This window comes from Ornithodoros turicata, chromosome 1, assembly GCF_037126465.1.
Source record: "Ornithodoros turicata isolate Travis chromosome 1, ASM3712646v1, whole genome shotgun sequence".
Classification (NCBI taxonomy): Eukaryota; Metazoa; Arthropoda; class Arachnida; order Ixodida; family Argasidae; genus Ornithodoros; species Ornithodoros turicata.
In genome coordinates this window covers 129241668-129261955 of record NC_088201.1, presented here as the reverse complement: position 1 = coordinate 129261955, position 20288 = coordinate 129241668, and the positions used below count along the sequence as shown (strand labels likewise).

The 20288-nt window shown below is 39.5% G+C and overlaps 1 protein-coding gene across 1 annotated transcript in view; it reads right to left on the bottom strand.

Annotated features, from left to right (window-relative positions):
- Nucleotides 1–2038: 2038 nt before the first annotated feature.
- LOC135368912 (uncharacterized) overlaps nt 2039–20288 on the bottom strand; it is a 129737-nt gene continuing 111487 nt past the window's right edge. Inside the window, exons 7-8 of the mRNA XM_064602470.1 lie at nt 5656–5737; nt 2039–2220 (exon numbers count right to left, since the gene is read on the bottom strand). Coding sequence (XP_064458540.1) covers nt 5708–5737 — 30 coding nt within the window. The 3' untranslated portion in view covers nt 2039–2220; nt 5656–5707. The remainder of the gene's footprint in view (nt 2221–5655; nt 5738–20288) is intronic.

Here is a 20288-nt window from a genome sequence, read left to right as displayed (position 1 = left end):
CATGGGAGAAAGAAGACAAATAGTTGAAAAAGCTAATGTGTACGAAAATGAGGAACTAATTCATGAGATGGTCCTTAAGATGATCCGAAAACGATGGAATGAACGTACTGACTTTAGGTAATAGGGCAAGGCGTTCCATAGTTTGGAAGCCACGAAGGTGAATGTTTGCTTCTCGTAGTTGGTTGTTGTGCGTGGCAGGAGAAAATTACCGGAGCGAGGTGATCTAGATGGAACGACTACAGCAAGACACTGATTGTTGAAGACACCTGACAAATGCTTGTACAGAAGCAGTAGAACGCGGAAATGAAACAGCTGCATGAGTGGCAAAATACGTAGTGATATGAAGAGGTGGCGACTGCTGCATACTGTGGGAGTGAATGTAATGATGCGAATAGCTCTTCTTTGTAAGCGGTTTAGAGACGAGAGATGAGAGATATATGTGGATCCTCATGATGTGATGCAGTAAGAGAGGTGGGAATGTATGAAAGCATAATATAATGACACAAGTGTATGGAGTGGAAAAAAAGATGTCTTTCTTTTTTCCAAAAAAAGAAAAAGTCCCGCAGCAGGCTAACCTTTTGAGTGACTTCCTTCGTTGTTCGTTTATTTGACTCGATTTCAATGCTAGGAGTTTAACAAACATGTTGACGACATCAGCTGCTTCTGTTCACCATCGACGAACAGCAACAACTTCATTTTACGATGATGCATGGGGAGTTTCATCGCCAGGGGCGATACTCTAGGCACCATGAACGGAAACCATTCCCTGATTGCTCATATTGGTACCGACCAAGCTTCATGGTATCACTACTGAGATTTTAGATCTGTGTACGTGCGTCGTAGCAATTAAAGGACGACGGAAACGAAAATAGGCTGCAAAGCTATTTGCCTCATATTGCAATGTGTACCAAAACAATCCGGAATTCGACTTAGATTTTCGTATATTAGTTGAAACGCCGCCACAATCGCGATATAAAATTCGGCCGTGGAGCACTCTGAGCCCCTGGTGAGCGTCGCCGCGCCGCCGTAGCAGACCACGGAAGTGACGCACGTTGGCTCTCCTGTTGGAGTTCCTGACTTTCATTTCGCTTCATTTCATTTGGTGTTTCGGCGTACGTCTAATTCCTGCTACGGGGAAAGAACGGAGACGAAGAAGCATGTACGAACCCATCTCTCATAGGATATATTGTCTTCAGACTTCCACGAGATCTCCGAATCAAACATCTTCAGGCGTTATTCAGAATTCGCCGTGTTTGTGCCGGGCAGCCGCACATGGAGCGCGAGAGATATTTAACGTCACGCGCTCCTCAGATTTTCCCGCAATGCTTGGCGCGCTCCATGGGCGATCGTGTCGAGTGCGCGGCCCAGCGCTCTCGTAATCGTCAGAAATATGGCCATCCGCACAGCGTACTTGCAAAATACTAGTGGCACCATAATTTTACATAATATTTACACCTTGTTCGGTCCCCTTTTTGCAATGGACAAATTTCGTTTCCGTTGTCCTTTAAATAACAATATTGTTGGGGGACTTGATTTATTGATTGCTGTACAGCCCCGCTATACCGTATTAGTGACAAGGGTTGAAATGGAGAGATTTTCATTTTCAAAATTTTTTTTCTTTCATTCTCTTGAAAAAATGTTATTGTAAGAGTTCTACGAGCATATCGCACTCCGGCTGGTTCTATTTCTTCATATATATAATACATTGATCAGCTGTTTGTTTGTTTGTTTGTGTGGATATATTTAACAACGTGCCTGCCAACAGCTGAATAACAGCTTGCTGGGCCTACTAGATGGTTACTGCACGGCTTGTACCACGTTTGCAAAGTGCCTCATCAGCTACGGCTGCGTTTGTCCGATCCACCCACCTGTAAGAGTGACACCTATGTCGTCCACATTACTGGGCATTACATGGACAACGAACTGTAATTTAAATCACACGCAAGTCAAACAAACATTGCAGTCACTTTCCTCTATCAGCTATACTTAATGCTCATTTCCATATCAGTGAAAACCACACTGGCTCAGAATCTTTCAATGCTTAGAACTTTATTAAAACCACAAATAAAATTGGCTGGACTCCGGTTTCTAAACATTTGTGTGTTGATGACGTATATGATTGTTTTAATATTTACCTCTGGTATCAACGCTAATACCACAATTACCGTATCCAGGAATAAGTACCTCTCCCCTAAGACCCCGTGCACCACGTGTGGTATCCTAAAATGTGAAAAGAAAAAGCATCAGCTTGAAACGAAAAACAATAATTAATTTTCTTTTGGAAAGAGGTGTGTTTGTTATCTTCTAAGCACTTGACCAACATAATGAACCGCGCAAAAATCTCTGACTACCTAAATCAGGCATCGTTGTCTGCAAACGTTAAATATACTTCGAAATTGACAAATTCGTGGCTCAACAAAACTATTACACACTCAAGGTGTGGGAAATGAATATGTACACATATGCAAGATGAAAATATTACAAAGCATAATATTACGTTTGACAATAACTTTGGCATCGCAAACGCTTTCAAAGACTATTTTTCATCTGTAGCCAATCGGTTATCTGATTATCTGATACGCCTGCTGTTCCTACAACCCTCTCTCCCCAAGCAGTATTCTTTTGCCCCACTTCTTCCCCGGAAGTATGTGATGTTATACGGTATGTCTTCTTTTTACCCTTTACACATTTTTAAATATATATATATATATATGAAGAGGGGGAAAAGCCATAAAAAAAATAGGTAAATGATGCTAGACGTGTTTGAAATTCAAACTTACAGATTAATATGGCTTCTATGGCTGCACGTAGGGAAACAGATACTCATTGAACGATGCGACAGCACCAGAGGACACGTGTTTCGCCGTGTTTGCGGCTCGTCGGCCCTGGGTAGCTGCGCATCGTTCGGGATTGGCAAACCAGGGGTCACTCAGCGAGCGATATACACCTGGGAGGGTGACTGAGCACTCCTCAATGCCACAGTGCAAGCCAGTGAATTATAAAGAGGGGTGAAAAAGCCATTAAAAAAATAAGTAAATGATGCTAGACGTGTTTGAAATTCAAACTTACAGATTAATATGGCTTCTATGGCTGCACGTAGGGAAACAGATACTCATTGAACGATGCGACAGCACCAGAGGACACGTGTTTCGCCGTGTTTGCGGCTCGTCGGCCCTGGGTAGCTGCGCATCGTTCGGGATTGGCAAACAGTATTGGCAATGAGTATCTGTTTCCCTACGTGCAGCCATAGAAGCCATATTAATCTGTAAGTTTGAATTTCAAACACGTCTAGCATCATTTACTTATTTTTTAATGGCTTTTTCACCCCTCTTTATAATTCACTGGCTTGCACTGTGGCATTGAGGAGTGCTCAGTCACCCTCCCAGGTGTATATCGCTCGCTGAGTGACCCCTGGTTTGCCAATCCCGAACGATGCGCAGCTACCCAGGGCCGACGAGCCGCAAACACGGCGAAACACGTGTCCTCTGGTGCTGTCGCATCGTTCAATGAGTATCTGTTTCCCTACGTGCAGCCATAGAAGCCATATTAATCTGTAAGTTTGAATTTCAAACACGTCTAGCATCATTTACTTATTTTTTTAATGGCTTTTTCACCCCTCTTTATAATTCACTGGCTTGCACTGTGGCATTGAGGAGTGCTCAGTCACCCTCCCAGGTGTATATCGCTCGCTGAGTGACCCCTGGTTTGCCAATCCCGAACGATGCGCAGCTACCCAGGGCCGACGAGCCGCAAACACGGCGAAACACGTGTCCTCTGGTGCTGTCGCATCGTTCAATGAGTATCTGTTTCCCTACGTGCAGCCATAGAAGCCATATTAATCTGTAAGTTTGAATTTCAAACACGTCTAGCATCATTTACTTATTTTTTTAATGGCTTTTTCACCCCTCTTTATAATTCACTGGCTTGCACTGTGGCATTGAGGAGTGCTCAGTCACCCTCCCAGGTGTATATCGCTCGCTGAGTGACCCCTGGTTTGCCAATCCCGAACGATGCGCAGCTACCCAGGGCCGACGAGCCGCAAACACGGCGAAACACGTGTCCTCTGGTGCTGTCGCATCGTTCAATGAGTATCTGTTTCCCTACGTGCAGCCATAGAAGCCATATTAATCTGTAAGTTTGAATGTCAAACACGTCTAACATCATTTACTTATTTTTTTAATGGCTTTTTCACCCCTCTTTATAATTCACTGGCTTGCACTGTGGCATTTAGGAGTGCTCAGTCACCCTCCCAGGTGTATATCGCTCGCTGAGTGACCCCTGGTTTGCCAATCCCGAACGATGCGCAGCTACCCAGGGCCGACGAGCCGCAAACACGGCGAAACACGTGTCCTCTGGTGCTGTCGCATCGTTCAATGAGTATCTATATATATATATATATATATATATATATATAAAGAAGCTATGAGAGCTGCATAGATGTAGTTTTGCGATTCAGTTCCAGGGGCATGCGGACACCGTCTAGAAGAGAGTGTAACTACAAGATGAATAACTACCTGAAATTCATTAAATAACTCCTTAATTAGGGAATTTCGGGAAAAAGCTAGGTGACAGAACGGGAGTGACTCCCCGTTGAAATGCACTTTATTTTTTGATAATCACGAAAAGAGCCCGTGCCGTGAAATATGAATCGCCGAATTTCCGTATGCAAATAAGGAGGGCATCAGCTTCGCCGACGGAGGCTTACTTGGGCCGAAAAGTGGTTTATCTGGCCAGTTGAGTGGCACCTACTCAAATCATCTCCATCGCTCTAGATCACGTGGCCCACTGATGTGAAATAAGGACCGTACCCCCTGCGTTGGCCGTGGCCGGGGTTTTGGGCTTCGGTGCATTTGCGTATCAAAATTCGGGGATGGATATCTGAACGCTCGTGCGTGTTTGAGGATGTGTTAAACGTGAAATGGCACGCAAGTAGGACTGAATTTTAGTTAATTGGTCATGTTGTACATAGTTGAATACTTTGTTCGAGAGGATGTCCACCTGGCCGTAGAACTACATCTATGCTGCTCTTCTAGCTTTTTTCATGAAAAATATGTAAAGGCTATATAAAAAAGCACCCTCTATGTACACTTGCGTGATACCTCACAAGTCTTGGACAAGATAACTGTCCCAGAACTGAAGCGAGTGAAAAATGTAGAAACCAAAAACAAAAATATACTCCGATAACCCGGAACCCCACTCATAAGATACAAGTCCACATCACTGGACTATTTGAGTGGTGCCAGACCGATAGGCTTAATTTAAACTCGAATATTCGAATAACGCTGTTGCTATGATTTTTCATCCTAGCGTCTTGTCTCTGCACCCACATCATTATCGTTGCATGATAGTCCACTAAGATTGTCAGGAAGTAAAAATTATCCACGTCCTATTAGATCCTTACTTACAATATGAGGAACACATAAAGCAGATTAGCTGGAACATTTCCTACGGCGTCAATGTCTTCATAGGAACGCGGCGTTACTCTATCTACATTATTACACAGGTTCTCTTAGACAATGGTTCAAGTCCACCTGACATGGAACCTCATGTATGAACCACACCTACTGGTGTTACTAAACATACAGAACAGGGCCAACGAAATCATGATCTGACTGCCGGCGGATTTTATTTTGATACACGAAACTAGCAACTTACAGTGTGTGGTCCAAGCGAAGTGTTCATATCCATGTTTATGGTCACACCTGGTTCACCACGGTCGTCCAAGCACTCCCGACTGCTGTTTATCAGAAAAAAATAACATTCGTAAAATAAGCGTTTGTGGCACATCCAAGTGAATGAGTGTTTCTGATGTTATAGAGCCTTCACATGTGCAGATTAAAGCCCAACTACTATAATAAGTCCAGGGTATAAAGCACTCTTTAAAACAAAACTCTAATATACACAAGCTTTCGTGCAGAACCTGCACCTCATCAGGTGAAGACACTGATCAGGTGTCTTCACCTGATGAAGTGCACTTTCTGCACGAAAGCTTGTGTACATTAAAGTTTTATTTCAAAGAGTGCTTCATATCCTAGACTTATTTGCCCGTATTCACCAGTCACACTTAGCCACTGGTTTAGTGACGGCTGGTTTAAGTTGATCACGTGATCTCTCCGGCTCTGGAGCCCTTTGACCCCAACGCATGCGCATTATTCATATTGTCACGGGATGGTTGAGGAGAGGGAGAAATTAGCAGACGACGGAAAAGCCGCGAAAAGAAAGACGCCCGTTTTTTTCTTTTTTTTTTTTTGTTATGAGGTTGATAAAGAAAAGTTCGGACTCCCACACGCATAACTTTCATAGTGTTATGGTTTCAAGAAATTGACGTGGTACTTTACAAGGTGTCACAAATCTGTAACGCATTAAAGCATCGCTTCGCTGGCTGCGTTTGTTCGGGCGCACCACGGAAAACGAACGGTGCGGTCCTGTTTACATCCGCGTCCTGTGTGCCTGTGTGTGTGTGTTAGCGCTGTTTTCGTTGTGTTACCCAGGGTGCCCCTGCCTGTGAGTTGTGTGGAAGTTGCCAGTGTCCTGACCTCCTGTCGTTCTATGAGTCCGGTGCTATGGTTAATTGTGTCCTCCTTTATCTGCGTATCTCTGCATATAACATTCCTGTACAAAACATCAAGCACTGAATTGATTTATTCTGTTCAGCTAACAAAGACTGTGACTGTAACTGTGACTGTCACTTCCTGGAACTTAATATAATGGGAATGTACACACTTGGCCTACAGTAATATATTGGGCGCACTTGACATCAGGGATGCCGTATCTGCAAAACTAACAGGGCACACTTTAGTGTCGTTACAATGGATCCGAGCCATTCAGAATTTGTTGTTTATTGAGGCCACATACACAAAATACAAACAATCTTCTCTTTGCTGCTAAAATTGATAAAATATCTCGTACAGAAGGTCTTATTTGTCTCATCCAAGAAGGTCAACAATAATGGTGTTTCAAGGGTGTAGCAAACGTACAATGGACAAAGGCAAACACATACAACAACAGCAAGCACATCCGTGCAAGCAAATACAAGCAACAACATACAAGCAAATCCGTGCTGCTATTTGCATTGTGCCAGTTTGTTCAGAATAATATATTATTGAGGAAACACTTTTGCATACCAGGTCAGGGACTTTCTGCGCTCATTCTTTATAAGCTCCTCTCTTGATTTCATACTGGCATTGTAAACAACCTCATTTTCATTATCATTGCACCATTACATGCCAAACAATCACCACCACCAATGCCTAAAAACTCCCCACAGCTGATGTACATGCTATAGTATGCCAGCTGAGGCATTTAATTTAGGCTTTTTGTTCAGAGAGAATTTCTATGGTGATGCAGTTGGCAGTTACCACTTCACTTTGACACAGATACCTGAACTTTGACAGTAAAATCACATGAGAGGCCCGTGTGAGTAGTAATAGGGGGTATCGAGGGAGACCAGGTGTCAGTACGTTCCATAGGTGTCTGGTTCGAACCCCACAGCGTCTGGGACACCGTCGCGTGTGCGGAGGGCGCGGCGCCTGTGTGGAGGGTTGTCCGAGCGCTTATCGGCGGGGGAGGGCTGCGTGCGCGCTTACTAGCTCACATTTTTCAGCCTGGGCCAACTTCTTTCGTCACTTTTCAATCTGCGCCGACTTTTTTCGCGACTTTTTCCCGTGCGCGACAGGCGGCGCTCGGGTGGAGGGCTGCTGCGGTGGGCGGAGCGTGGCCGGAGGGTTGCGTGAGCGCTTACTTGCTCACATTTTTCAGCCTGGGCCGACTTCTTTCATCATTTTTCAATCTGTGTCGACTTCAATCGCAATTTATTTCCCGCTACAGCAGGTGTGCAGTAGGCGATTTACATGCAAAGGATAGCCATACACAAAAGTACAAGTTAAAATATATTTATTAAAGTCATTAGTGTCAGGAATTATGTTATGACTCCATGTGAAGGAGAAAAACTCAGCCAAAAAATCTGATGCAATATCATTGATGTGGTATTTTATTAGTGATAATCACGCAAGTTTTCAATTAAACAGAAGGAGTAGCACATTATAATAAAAGAAGATATTTTTAATCAATATGATTACAATCAAAATTTAAAGTTTTATTATAAAAAGTCTAACATGACCACCATAGCGGAGTTTTAATTACATAGTTCTAATATGTAACTTCATGCACAACAGCTAATATTCCATTATGATACATTTAATCAAAGAATATATTTTTAATCAATATAATTACAATCAAAATTAAAAGTTTTATTATAAAAAGTCTAACATTATTATACGTGACCACCATAGTGGAGCTTTAATTACAAGTGCCGATAGATGTATGTGAACAGCAGAGAACCTGGAAGACCATGGGACACGAACACAAGAGGAAATAAAATCTATAACACTACAAAGAAGATATTCTTAATCAAAACAACAGAGGAGGAGAATAATCTATCATTTTAACTATCATAAAATCATCCTCGTGACTTCCCCATACAATTTTCGTTCTAAGAGACACTACAAACCTTACTTTGTTTTATGAATTCAACACAGAAAATATATTAAAAAATGAACTTCAACACATAGCACGCTCCTAGCCAACAATCAGCTCTAATAATATCTGCTCTGATTTGTTGAAGACGGGAGGCGTACACCTGACAGCTATGAACATTTTCGAGCACAATAGGGAAGATTATTTCAACATTACACAATTAATCAATTTCTTATTAAGTAAACAGCATAGATATACGGAAATAATGAGAAAAACGATCAACAGCTAATAGAGAACCAAAACACATCACGTAAACAACAGACACATGCAGGAAAATAAATGAAAAATAATCTATCAAAACGATCAACATGCACGGATGAATGGCAGAGAAACACTTTGAACAGTGCATGATGAATAATTTAATACAGCACAGAGCTCACGCTGAATAGCAGAGAAACAATCTAAACGGCACATCTGCCAACATGTAAACAACAGACAGGAAAATATTACTGAAACAAGATCAACAGCTAATAGAGAGCCAAAATCCAACACGTAAACAAGAGGTACACAAAGGATAAATAGTTGAAGAACAATCTAACAAAACAAGAAACATGCACGGATGAATAGCAGAGAAACGCTTTGAACGATGCATCTGCCAACATGTAAAGAACACACCGGAAAATAATAGCGAAACAAACTATCAAACATTACAATTTGAAATAATATATCTTTTGAACTATCATAAAATCAACCTTGCGAGCTAACAATATAGAATTTTCATCATACTCAGGCACTATAAACATTACCTTGACAGAGCTATCCAAACATGCACCACAGCTATGATTTACAATAATTACAACCAGACTTGAGACCAGGCGGGGTCACTCTCTCCCTCTATACAGCCCAAGCATGGAACCTGTTGTCAATCTGTGGGGGTGGGGAAATCCTCTCTCTTTTTCACATTCTTTTCTCCAAAAGGAAATATTCTTAGGATCGGTGTACAGAGACGAATTTTTTATTGATCGCAAATAGACATTGGAATTATTCGACTCTCAAGAACACAATAAGAATTCTATCTAAAACAATAGAACGCAAAAAATCTAAGAATAGACTTTCTAAGCAAACGAGAAAATATTATCGGTGCAAACAATACTCAACGAGAAGCGTTGCATTTAATGTATTTCAGGTCAGACACAACTATTAGGGAATTATTATTCTCAACTCACAAAATATCAATCGAGTGAAAGTCAAGTTTATTCAGTGACAGAAACAATATTCATTCGAAAACGAGAATCAAATTTAATTACGTCGTTTTATGTTAACTTTGCAATACATGCAGAAGCCACAAACAACTAATCTGAAATGCAAATTATTGTGTTTGCTATAGCGGAAATCAACGCACACAACATTCCAAACTAGTAGAATATTTTTATTAATATCAATCGAGTGATCATCTGAAACATAGTCAAAGCAGTAATTAATTTAGGCAAACATTTTCCTAACCAAGTGTGCAAATACATCACAGAAACACGTCTTTTTCATTGAGGACCCAATAGTGGAAACAAAATATCAATCGAGTGAAAGTCAAGTTTATTCAGTGATAGAAACAATACTAATTCGAAAACGAGAAACAAATTTAATTACATATTTTTATGATAACTTTGCAACAGTAATTTCTACATGCAGAAGCCACAATCAACTCATCTGAAATGTAAATTATAGTGTTTGCTACAGCGAAAATCAACGCACACAACATTCCCAACTAATAGCATATTTTTGTTAATATCAATCGAGTGATCATCTGAAACAAAGTCAAAAACAGTAATTAATTTAGGCAAACATTTTTTTCGTAATCACGCAGCGCAAGTATACATCACAGAAACACGTCTTTTTCATTCAGGACCCACTAGTGTAAACGAAGTGAGAGAGGGAAGCTGAGTTCCCATACACTTTCGTTAAGGTTACACCCGCAGGGAGTAGGGGAATCCAACAACGGTCTTGGTATACAAAGCTATAAACCGACTCCAGCAAGTCAAGTTAGGGAAGGATGGGCTCACTTTCGTTAAGGTTACACCCGCAGGGAGTAGGGGAATCCAACAACGGTCTTGGTATACAAAGCTATAAACCGACTCCAGCAAGTCAAGTTAGGGAAGGATGGGCTCTAGCGCTGTCTTGTACATAGAATCATTGAAAGCAAACATTTTTTTCCTTACACATCACATCTTTTTGTAAATTGAATTTCATAATTCTCACGGCAGGTGGAACATTCTAAACGCGATAATAAATTTTTAATAAATAAAATTACCACCAATATGATTTAATTAAATGTCGAGGCGCACTACAAAACAGAACAGACTATTGCTGTACGGCGACAACATATCACCTGCGTTAATCAACGCTGGATTCAAGCGCCCAATAATTAGAATATATTACTTGATGTCTTCGGAATTCATCAATCAAGACAACAAACGAAAACTTCAGAGTTTGGAATAGAATTGTAATTTATCGAAATAAACAAGTGTATAATTGAAATAATAATTGTATTCTTTGTCATCATTGTAATGTATTCTGCACAGCGCAACGAAAACAGCTTATGACCAGGTTGAAGATTGCTAAGGAGATACTACATACAAGGATCTTCGCATGGAATCAGCGCTGGCAATCAAAGAGATTTTTACACGACCACACTCTATACAACCACCGACACCCGAAGGAAAGAATTGTAGAAAAATCGATAATAGAAATTTAGAGGCATGTTACATCAATATTTGTTTACAAAGAGGATCACTAATATTTTGCGAAAGCTTATTTTACGAATTAAATTGCACAGTGTATATATTTTCTCAAACTATTGGACAGTTGACAATACTATATTGAAAGGAATCTATTATCAAATGACGCGAAGGTGGAGTCTACAATTCTAATCATCATAACATGCGGCACACAATTCCAATAAGATTTTGGGAGAATCGAATCACACAACTGTCATCAGAAATGTCTAACCAATGAAGATGAGCACTATGCATAAGATATGTAATTATAATAAGTAAATATTCCTTTTGCAAACTTAACCAAAGCAGCACACATAAACGTAGCTTCAATTCACAGAATATACCCGAGGTTTTTAATTAGCCATACTGAAAAACTACGAGTCTTATCATTTTGTCACGGCATATGAGGCACTACAAATGGAAGGACATACATTAATTTTAGAAGATTTTAGCTCATAATGGAATCAGAACGTAATCTTCAACACCAAAGGTTCGTGTTTAAATTTTCAAAGTCAAAACTGTATACTCTTTCTTACAATTTTTTTAAGATGTAGATTAAAAAGCTGTCTATATAGTCACACATTGTATACAAGATATTTGTTTGTACATTAATTGATAAATTTATCAGATCACATTCCGGAGCAGTGGAGACTATCAGTAAGTGTTTAATTAAAATTTGAACTGCTACCGCAATTTACGAACTGAGTTGTAGAAAGCGTAATTTCACAGCTTTAGCTGGCTCACTTTGATACGCGAAGGTTTTAAGAACTCTTTTGCCATGACAAAGAATTTAATCGAGTGTATTGATGTTTTCTATATACTCTATAACGTAATGTGAATTCTCCACGTCGTGGATAGTAAAAGTTACGAATATTTTTCGAACAAAATTTACTTAAAACTCGGAGAAAGGGTCACTCGCGTCGTCGAATGCGTTTCGGCAACACGCCGGGCAGCGTTTCCCGGACACCCTTCCGAAACCGAACGCGATTCGGCGCCCAACGCGTTAACGCGGCACCCCACGCGTGCGTGTTGCTTTCTTCCGGAAACGGGTTCGTCGACGCGGGTGACCCTTTCTCCGAGTTTTCAGTAAATTTTGTTCGAAAAATATTTGTAACTTTTACTATCCACGTCGTGGAGAATTCCCATTACGTTATAGAGTACATAGAAAACATCAATACACTCGATTAAATTCTTTGTCATCGCAAAAGAGTTCTTAAAACCTTCGCGTATCAAAGTGAGCCAGCTAAAGCTGTGAAATTACGCTTTCTACAACTCAGTTCGTAAATTGCGGTAGCAGTTCAAATTTTAATTATACACTTACTGATAGTCTCCACTGCTCCGGAATGTGATCTGATGAATTTATCAATTAATGTACAAACAAATATCTTGAATACAATGTGTGACTATATAGACAGCTTTTTAATCTACATCTTAAAAAAATTGTAAGAAAGAGTGTACAGTTTTGACTTTGAAAATTTAAACACGAACCTTTGGTGTTGAAGATTACGTTTTGATTCATTATGAGCTAAAATATTCTAAAATTAATGTATGTCCTTCCATTTGCAGTGCCTCATATGCCGTGACATAATGATAAGACTCGTAGTTTTTCAGTATGGCTAATTAAAAACCTCGGGTATATTCTGCGAATTGAAGCTACGTTTATGTGTGCTGCTTTGGTTAAGTTTGCAAAAGGAATATTTACTTATTATAATTACATATCTTATGCATAGTGCTCATCTTCATTGGTTAAACATTTCTGATGACAGTTGTGTGATTCGATTCTCCCAAAATCTTATTGGAATTGTGTGCCGCATGTTATGATGATTAGAATTGTAGACTCCACCTTCGCGTCATTTGAAAATAGATTCCTTTCAATATAGTACTGTCAACTGTCCAATAGTTTGAGAAAATATATACACTGTGCAATTTAATTCGTAAAATAAGCTTTCGCAAAATATTAGTGATCCTCTTTGTAAACAAATATTGATGTAACATGCCTCTAAATTTCTATTATCGATTTTTCTACTATTCTTTCCTTCGGGTGTCGGTGGTTATATAGAGTGTGGTCGTGTAAAAATCTCTTTGATTGCCAGCGCTGATTCCATGCGAAGATCCTTGTATGTAGTATCTCCTTAGCAATCTTCAACCTGGTCATAAGCTGTTTTCGTTGCGCTGTGTAGAATACATTACAATGATGACAAAGAATACAATTATTATATCAATTATACACTTGTTTATTTCGATAAATTACAATTCTATTCCAAACTCTGAAGTTTTCGTTTGTTGTCTTGATTGATGAATTCCGAAGACATCAAGTAATTTATTCTGATTATTGGGCCCTTGAATCCAGCGTTGATTAACGCAGGTGATATGTTGTCGCCGTGTTTGTATTGCTTCAACAACTTGCACTTTGTTGCGACGAACTTGCACAGTCTCTTATTGATGCTTCCTTTCTTTGTATGAAGATTCTTGAATGGCGTACAAGAGAGTATTAGATGAAAATCGTCCGGTGGCCCACCGCAATTGATATGTTTGTTGAGTTTCAATAAGTGATGACACATCAGACCTTGCACGACAATATTGAACTTCTGTTCATTCGACATCCTTGACTTGTAGAATAAAATAAATGTATAGAGGTTCTAGGGTGGAATATACCACGTGATAAGATTTTTTATGTACTTTCCATTTCAACCGTTAGGTGTAATTTCAACAAATCCGTAATGAATCGCGCGATATAGACTGCTTGTATATGATAATTTGATCTGATTGCTTTCTTGATTAATGCAATGCCCGTTGCAATGATTACAATTACGTTTGGTCTAGTGTATTTCAATTCTTCGTTAGCAAACCTCAAAAACTCCACCATCAATCCAAACGGTCCTTCCGATGTTGACGTGCAAATATTTTTATAACTATTGTAGATTCGACATACAAGTTCTCGCATCTTGAATTCCATAATTTGTGCCATATCTCCGAATACGACCATGTCTACGACGTATTGAAATGCAGCGATAAATGAATCGTTTCGAGGCTCCTCCTTTTCGAAGCAGCTTTTTATCAGGTCCTCCCATGACGTATGGTAACGAGTACAAAATCCGTCCATTTCTTCAATGTACAGCAATAGTCTGTTCTGTTTTGTAGTGCGCCTCGACATTTAATTAAATCATATTGGTGGTAATTTTATTTATTAAAAATTTATTATCGCGTTTAGAATGTTCCACCTGCTGTGAGAATTATGAAATTCAATTTACAAAAAGATGTGATGTGTAAGGAAAAAAATGTTTGCTTTCAATGATTCTATGTACAAGACAGCGCTAGAGCCCATCCTTACCTAACTTGACTTGCTGGAGTCGGTTTATAGCTTTGTATACCAAGACCGTTGTTGGATTCCCCTACTCCCTGCGGGTGTAACCTTAACGAAAGTGTACGGGAACTCAGCTTCCCTCTCTCACTTCGTTTACACTAGTGGGTCCTGAATGAAAAAGACGTGTTTCTGTGATGTATATTTGCGCTGCGTGATTACGAAAAAAATGTTTGCCTCAATTAATTACTGTTTTTGACTTTGTTTCAGATGATCACTCGATTGATATTAACAAAAATATGCTATTAGTTGGGAATGTTGTGTGCGTTGATTTTCGCTGTAGCAAACACTATAATTTACATTTCAGATGAGTTGATTGTGGCTTCTGCATGTAGAAATTACTGTTGCAAAGTTATCATAAAAATATGTAATTAAATTTGTTTCTCGTTTTCGAATTAGTATTGTTTCTATCACTGAATAAACTTGACTTTCACTCGATTGATATTTTGTTTCCACTATTGGGTCCTCAATGAAAAAGACGTGTTTCTGTGATGTATTTGCACACTTGGTTAGGAAAATGCTTGCCTAAATTAATTACTGCTTTGACTATGTTTCAGATGATCACTCGACTGATATTAATAAAAATATTCTACTAGATTGGAATGTTGTGTGCGTTGATTTCCGCTATAGCAAACACAATAATTTGCATTTCAGATGAGTTGTTTGTGGCTTCTGCATGTATTGCAAAGTTAACATAAAACGACGTAATTAAATTTGATTCTCGTTTTCGAATGAGTATTGTTTCTGTCATTGAATAAACTTGACTTTCACTCGATTGATATTTTGTGAGTTGAGAATAATAATTGCCTAATAGTTGTGTCTGATCTGAAATACATTAAATGCAACGCTTCTCGTTGAGTATTGTTTGCACCGATAATATTTTCTCGTTTGCTTAGAAAGTATATTCTTAGATTTTTTGCGTTCTATTGTTTTTGATAGAATTCTTATTGTGTTCTTGAGTGTCGAATAATTCCAATGTCTATTCGCGATCAATAAAAAATTCGTCTCTGTACACCGATCCTAAGAATATTTCCTTTTGGAGAAAAGAATGTGAAAAAGAGAGAGGATTTCCCCACCCCCACAGATTGACAACAGGCTCCATGCTTGGGCTGTATAGATGAAGAGAGTGACCCCACCGGGCTGCATAGAGGGAGAGAGTGACCCCGCCTGGTCTCAAGTCTGGTTGTAATTATTGTAAAGCATAGCTGTGGTGCATGTTTGGATAGCTCTGTCAAGGTAATGTTTATAGTGCCTGAGTATGATGAAAATTCTATATTGTTAGCTCGCAAGGTTGATTTTATGATAGTTCAAAAGATATATTATTTCAAATTGTAATGTTTGATAGTTTGTTTCGCTATTATTTTCCGGTGTGTTGTTTACATGTTGGCAGATGCATCGTTCAAAGCGTTTCTCTGCTATTCATCCGTGCATGTTTCTTGTTTTGTTAGATTGTTCTTCAACTATTTATCCTTTGTGTACCTCTTGTTTACGTGTTGGAGTTTGGCTCTCTATTAGCTGTTGATCTTGTTTCAGTAATATTTTCCTGTCTGTTGTTTACATGTTGGCAGATGTGCCGTTTAGATTGTTTCTCTGCTATTCAGCGTGAGCTCTGTGCTGTATTAAATTATTCATCATGTACTGTTCAAAGTGTTTCTCGGCCATTCATCCGTGCATGTTGATCGTTTTGATAGATTATTTTTCATTTATTTTCCTGCATGTGTCTGTTGTTTACGTGATGTGTTTTGGTTCTCTATTAGCTGTTGATCGTTTTTCTCATTATTTCCGTATATCTATGCTGTTTACTTAATAAGAAATTGATTAATTGTGTAATGTTGAAATAATCTTCCCTATTGTGCTCGAAAATGTTCATAGCTGTCAGGTGTACGCCTCCCGTCTTCAACAAATCAGGGCAGATATTATTAGAGCTGATTGTTGGCTAGGAGCGTGCTATGTGTTGAAGTTCATTTTTTAATATATTTTCTGTGTTGAATTCATAAAACAAAGTAAGGTTTGTAGTGTCTCTTAGAACGAAAATTGTATGGGGAAGTCACGAGGATGATTTTATGATAGTTAAAATGATAGATTATTCTCCTCCTCTGTTGTTTTGATTAAGAATATCTTCTTTGTAGTGTTATAGATTTTATTTCCTCTTGTGTTCGTGTCCCATGGTCTTCCAGGTTCTCTGCTGTTCACATACATCTATCGGCACTTGTAATTAAAGCTCCACTATGGTGGTCACGTATAATAATGTTAGACTTTTTATAATAAAACTTTTAATTTTGATTGTAATTATATTGATTAAAAATATATTCTTTGATTAAATGTATCATAATGGAATATTAGCTGTTGTGCATGAAGTTACATATTAGAACTATGTAATTAAAACTCCGCTATGGTGGTCATGTTAGACTTTTTATAATAAAACTTTAAATTTTGATTGTAATCATATTGATTAAAAATATCTTCTTTTATTATAATGTGCTACTCCTTCTGTTTAATTGAAAACTTGCGTGATTATCACTAATAAAATACCACATCAATGATATTGCATCAGATTTTTTGGCTGAGTTTTTCTCCTTCACATGGAGTCATAACATAATTCCTGACACTAATGACTTTAATAAATATATTTTAACTTGTACTTTTGTGTATGGCTATCCTTTGCATGTAAATCGCCTACTGCACACCTGCTGTAGCGGGAAATAAATTGCGATTGAAGTCGACACAGATTGAAAAATGATGAAAGAAGTCGGCCCAGGCTGAAAAATGTGAGCAAGTAAGCGCTCACGCAACCCTCCGACCACGCTCCGACCACCGCAGCAGCCCTCCACCCGAGCGCCGCCTGTCGCGCACGGGAAAAAGTCGCGAAAAAATTCGGCCCAAATTGAAAAATTACAAAAGAAGTTGGCCCAGGCTGAAAAATGTGAGCTAGTAAGCGCGCACGCAGCCCTCCCCCCGCCGATAAGCGCTCGGACAACCCTCCGCACACGCGACGGTGTCCCAGACGCTGTGGGGTTCGAACCAGACACCTATGGAACGTACTGACACCTGGTCTCCCTCGATACCCCCTATTACTACTCGTGTGACCTCTGCTTCTCCTTTGGAGAGGCTGCTCCACTGTCCAATTGTGCAAATTAAGGTATTGCACGATTACATCAGCAGATCTATACAGCGTTCTTGAGAATTTTCGTTTTTAGCTTTTAAGTCATGCTATAGTTCTCTGACTGTTCCCAGTTTTCTACACTGTCCTGTATTGCCGACAACCTGACATACAGATGGTAAAGCTCTGAAAAATGTGTGCATGTGCCCCATGCATTTGTGCACTGCGTAGTTACGCAGTTATAAACAGCACAGCTGTGTGCTGAGAGAGTGTGCTATTTCTTGAGAAACAACACCGTGGAATATCAAAGCAAACAGCAGCACTGATCATTGTCTGCTAGCTTTCTGTATTGATATGCAATGGACAGTAAGTGGAAGGCTGCAATGGACAAATGAATGCAATGCAAATAAGCCTATATAAAGAAAAGAATGCAACTTCAAATCAGATGCACCTTATCTACAATGTGCTGCTATTATTTTTTAGGAAATACAGGATTGTATATCTTTCTTCCACATTTTCTGTTATCTTTTGAGACACTTCGGCAGTTGTAACTTTGCAAAAGCCAACATATTCATTCAACTGTGTCACAAAGCTACACAACCGGACAGTATATTAGTGCGGTGAACGTTGCCCCATCAAGGACAAAGTCTGGGAGCAGAAATGTGGGACATTGCTTAATATGCAGAAAACTAACATAGATTTTTTCGCATGGCTGACCACCTAACTTCAATAGCCAGTGATGAACATGCGATGTCTGCAGCTGGTGTATTCTGGAAATTAATAGGTGACGTATGGGGAGGGGCCGATGGTTTGCAAATTAACAGCACCCAACAGCAACAACAGTTTCACAGATTTTGGGCAAACACATCTATGTTGGCACAGATGAAGCGCATATAGTTATTTCGTTATACTTTATTGAACTTTATGTACCCATATGGGTGCATTACAAAAAAAAGTGGGAGGGGGCAGGATTACAAAAGGAAACAGAGATAGACGTAGTGCGAAACTCCTCTTTAGAAGTCTTTAGAATTCTCTTTAGAATTCCGCACACACAACCACAATATTCCTGAAGCAATGGTTTCTACTCTTACAATGACATGTTTTTCATGCATTTAAGCAGGGTTAGTCACGTTCAGCCACATATCTGTACGACAATTAGTTTTCTTCACGTATTGTATTTAAGAACTGCTTTCCTGAAACAAACTAAATAAGAAGGTGTATCATATGTCACAGGCATTTTGTGCCGGTTATGCAGTAAAACTAGTACGCTTGAGGCGCCACATATTCTCCCAGTGATGATGTGAAGGAAGAAAGCTTCAATCGTTCCAAGTGTAAATGAGTGCCGTGGTGTCTTGCATTATAACAGCATCTAGGCACTCTTTCCTGTGGGCCTTCGAGTGACAGATTCATACACATTAGAATCATTTGCTGATAGAAAATCTCTTAATTACATCAGAATTTTGTGACGGTAGCATGCTCATATTGCGTTCATCCTTCATTCACTGGTGTGCATTTAGGGGTGGAGTGTGAGTCAAGGCAGAGGTGAGCTAGTACGAAATGGGAGCACCTGTTCCTATGAAGTAATATACAGGACATGTCCAAAGAGGAAGAACCGTGGGCACTTAGCACGTACCTGTACTGGTGTAAGGAGAACAAAGTTGCAAAATAATTGAAAGTACAATGAAGTGAAGTGTATATTAGAAGTGGACATTAGTTTGGTTCATGCAGTATTACTACAGTTTGTACTATTCTATACTTAATGCCCGAGCTCAGCTATTTAGAACACATTGAAGACTCAGCTATTTAGAACATATTGGTACATTCATGATAAATATTCAATCACTCTGCATGTCCAATGTACAGCGGTAATTTCAACTGTTCAATGTTGGTACTTCCTGTGCCAGCTAGTGCTGCTGCTTCAGCTTCAGCTAGTGCTTCTGCTTTTCATGCTAAACTGCCCAATAGAATTCCGCTCTGTTGCGCTATCAATGCATTGGAGTTGGGTCTCCATGCACAATGTAGTAAATATTTCATTTTTTTCCATAGCATGTGACATGGGACAAACATCTGTACTTCACAACTAATAGTTGATATCTTTAATAATAATAATCCTTGTGGAAATGCGTAACTAGTTTTATTGATATTATGCAAAGAAACAACTCAAAGGCATGAGGTACAGGCACTGCTGTGCCCATAACAGGTAATTTGGAAGCAAAGAAACGAAGTGTTGGGCATACACAGTGCTGCTCACACGATCAAGGGGAACACTGTGTGAATCATGGTCATAGGCTTGTATTGGCAGTAATCGCATTCCAGAAATATGTTGCTTTGATAAAGTCTGCAGCCAGGTTTCCTGTGTTTTGTGTCTTGCGGTGGCAGCCTACAAAGCCACATCTACTGTTAGCAGGTGATAGATGTGAGCATAAAAGCAAGTAGCTGCCACCTTGAATATTTTCTAATATTAAGGTACATCATCATTGCAGAAATGTTGGTTGTTGGCATATTTGCCCTCTGCTTCTGGTGTGGTGTGCTGGAAGCGGTAGAGCACACATTTTAGCTATACATGTACTTACATGTGCGT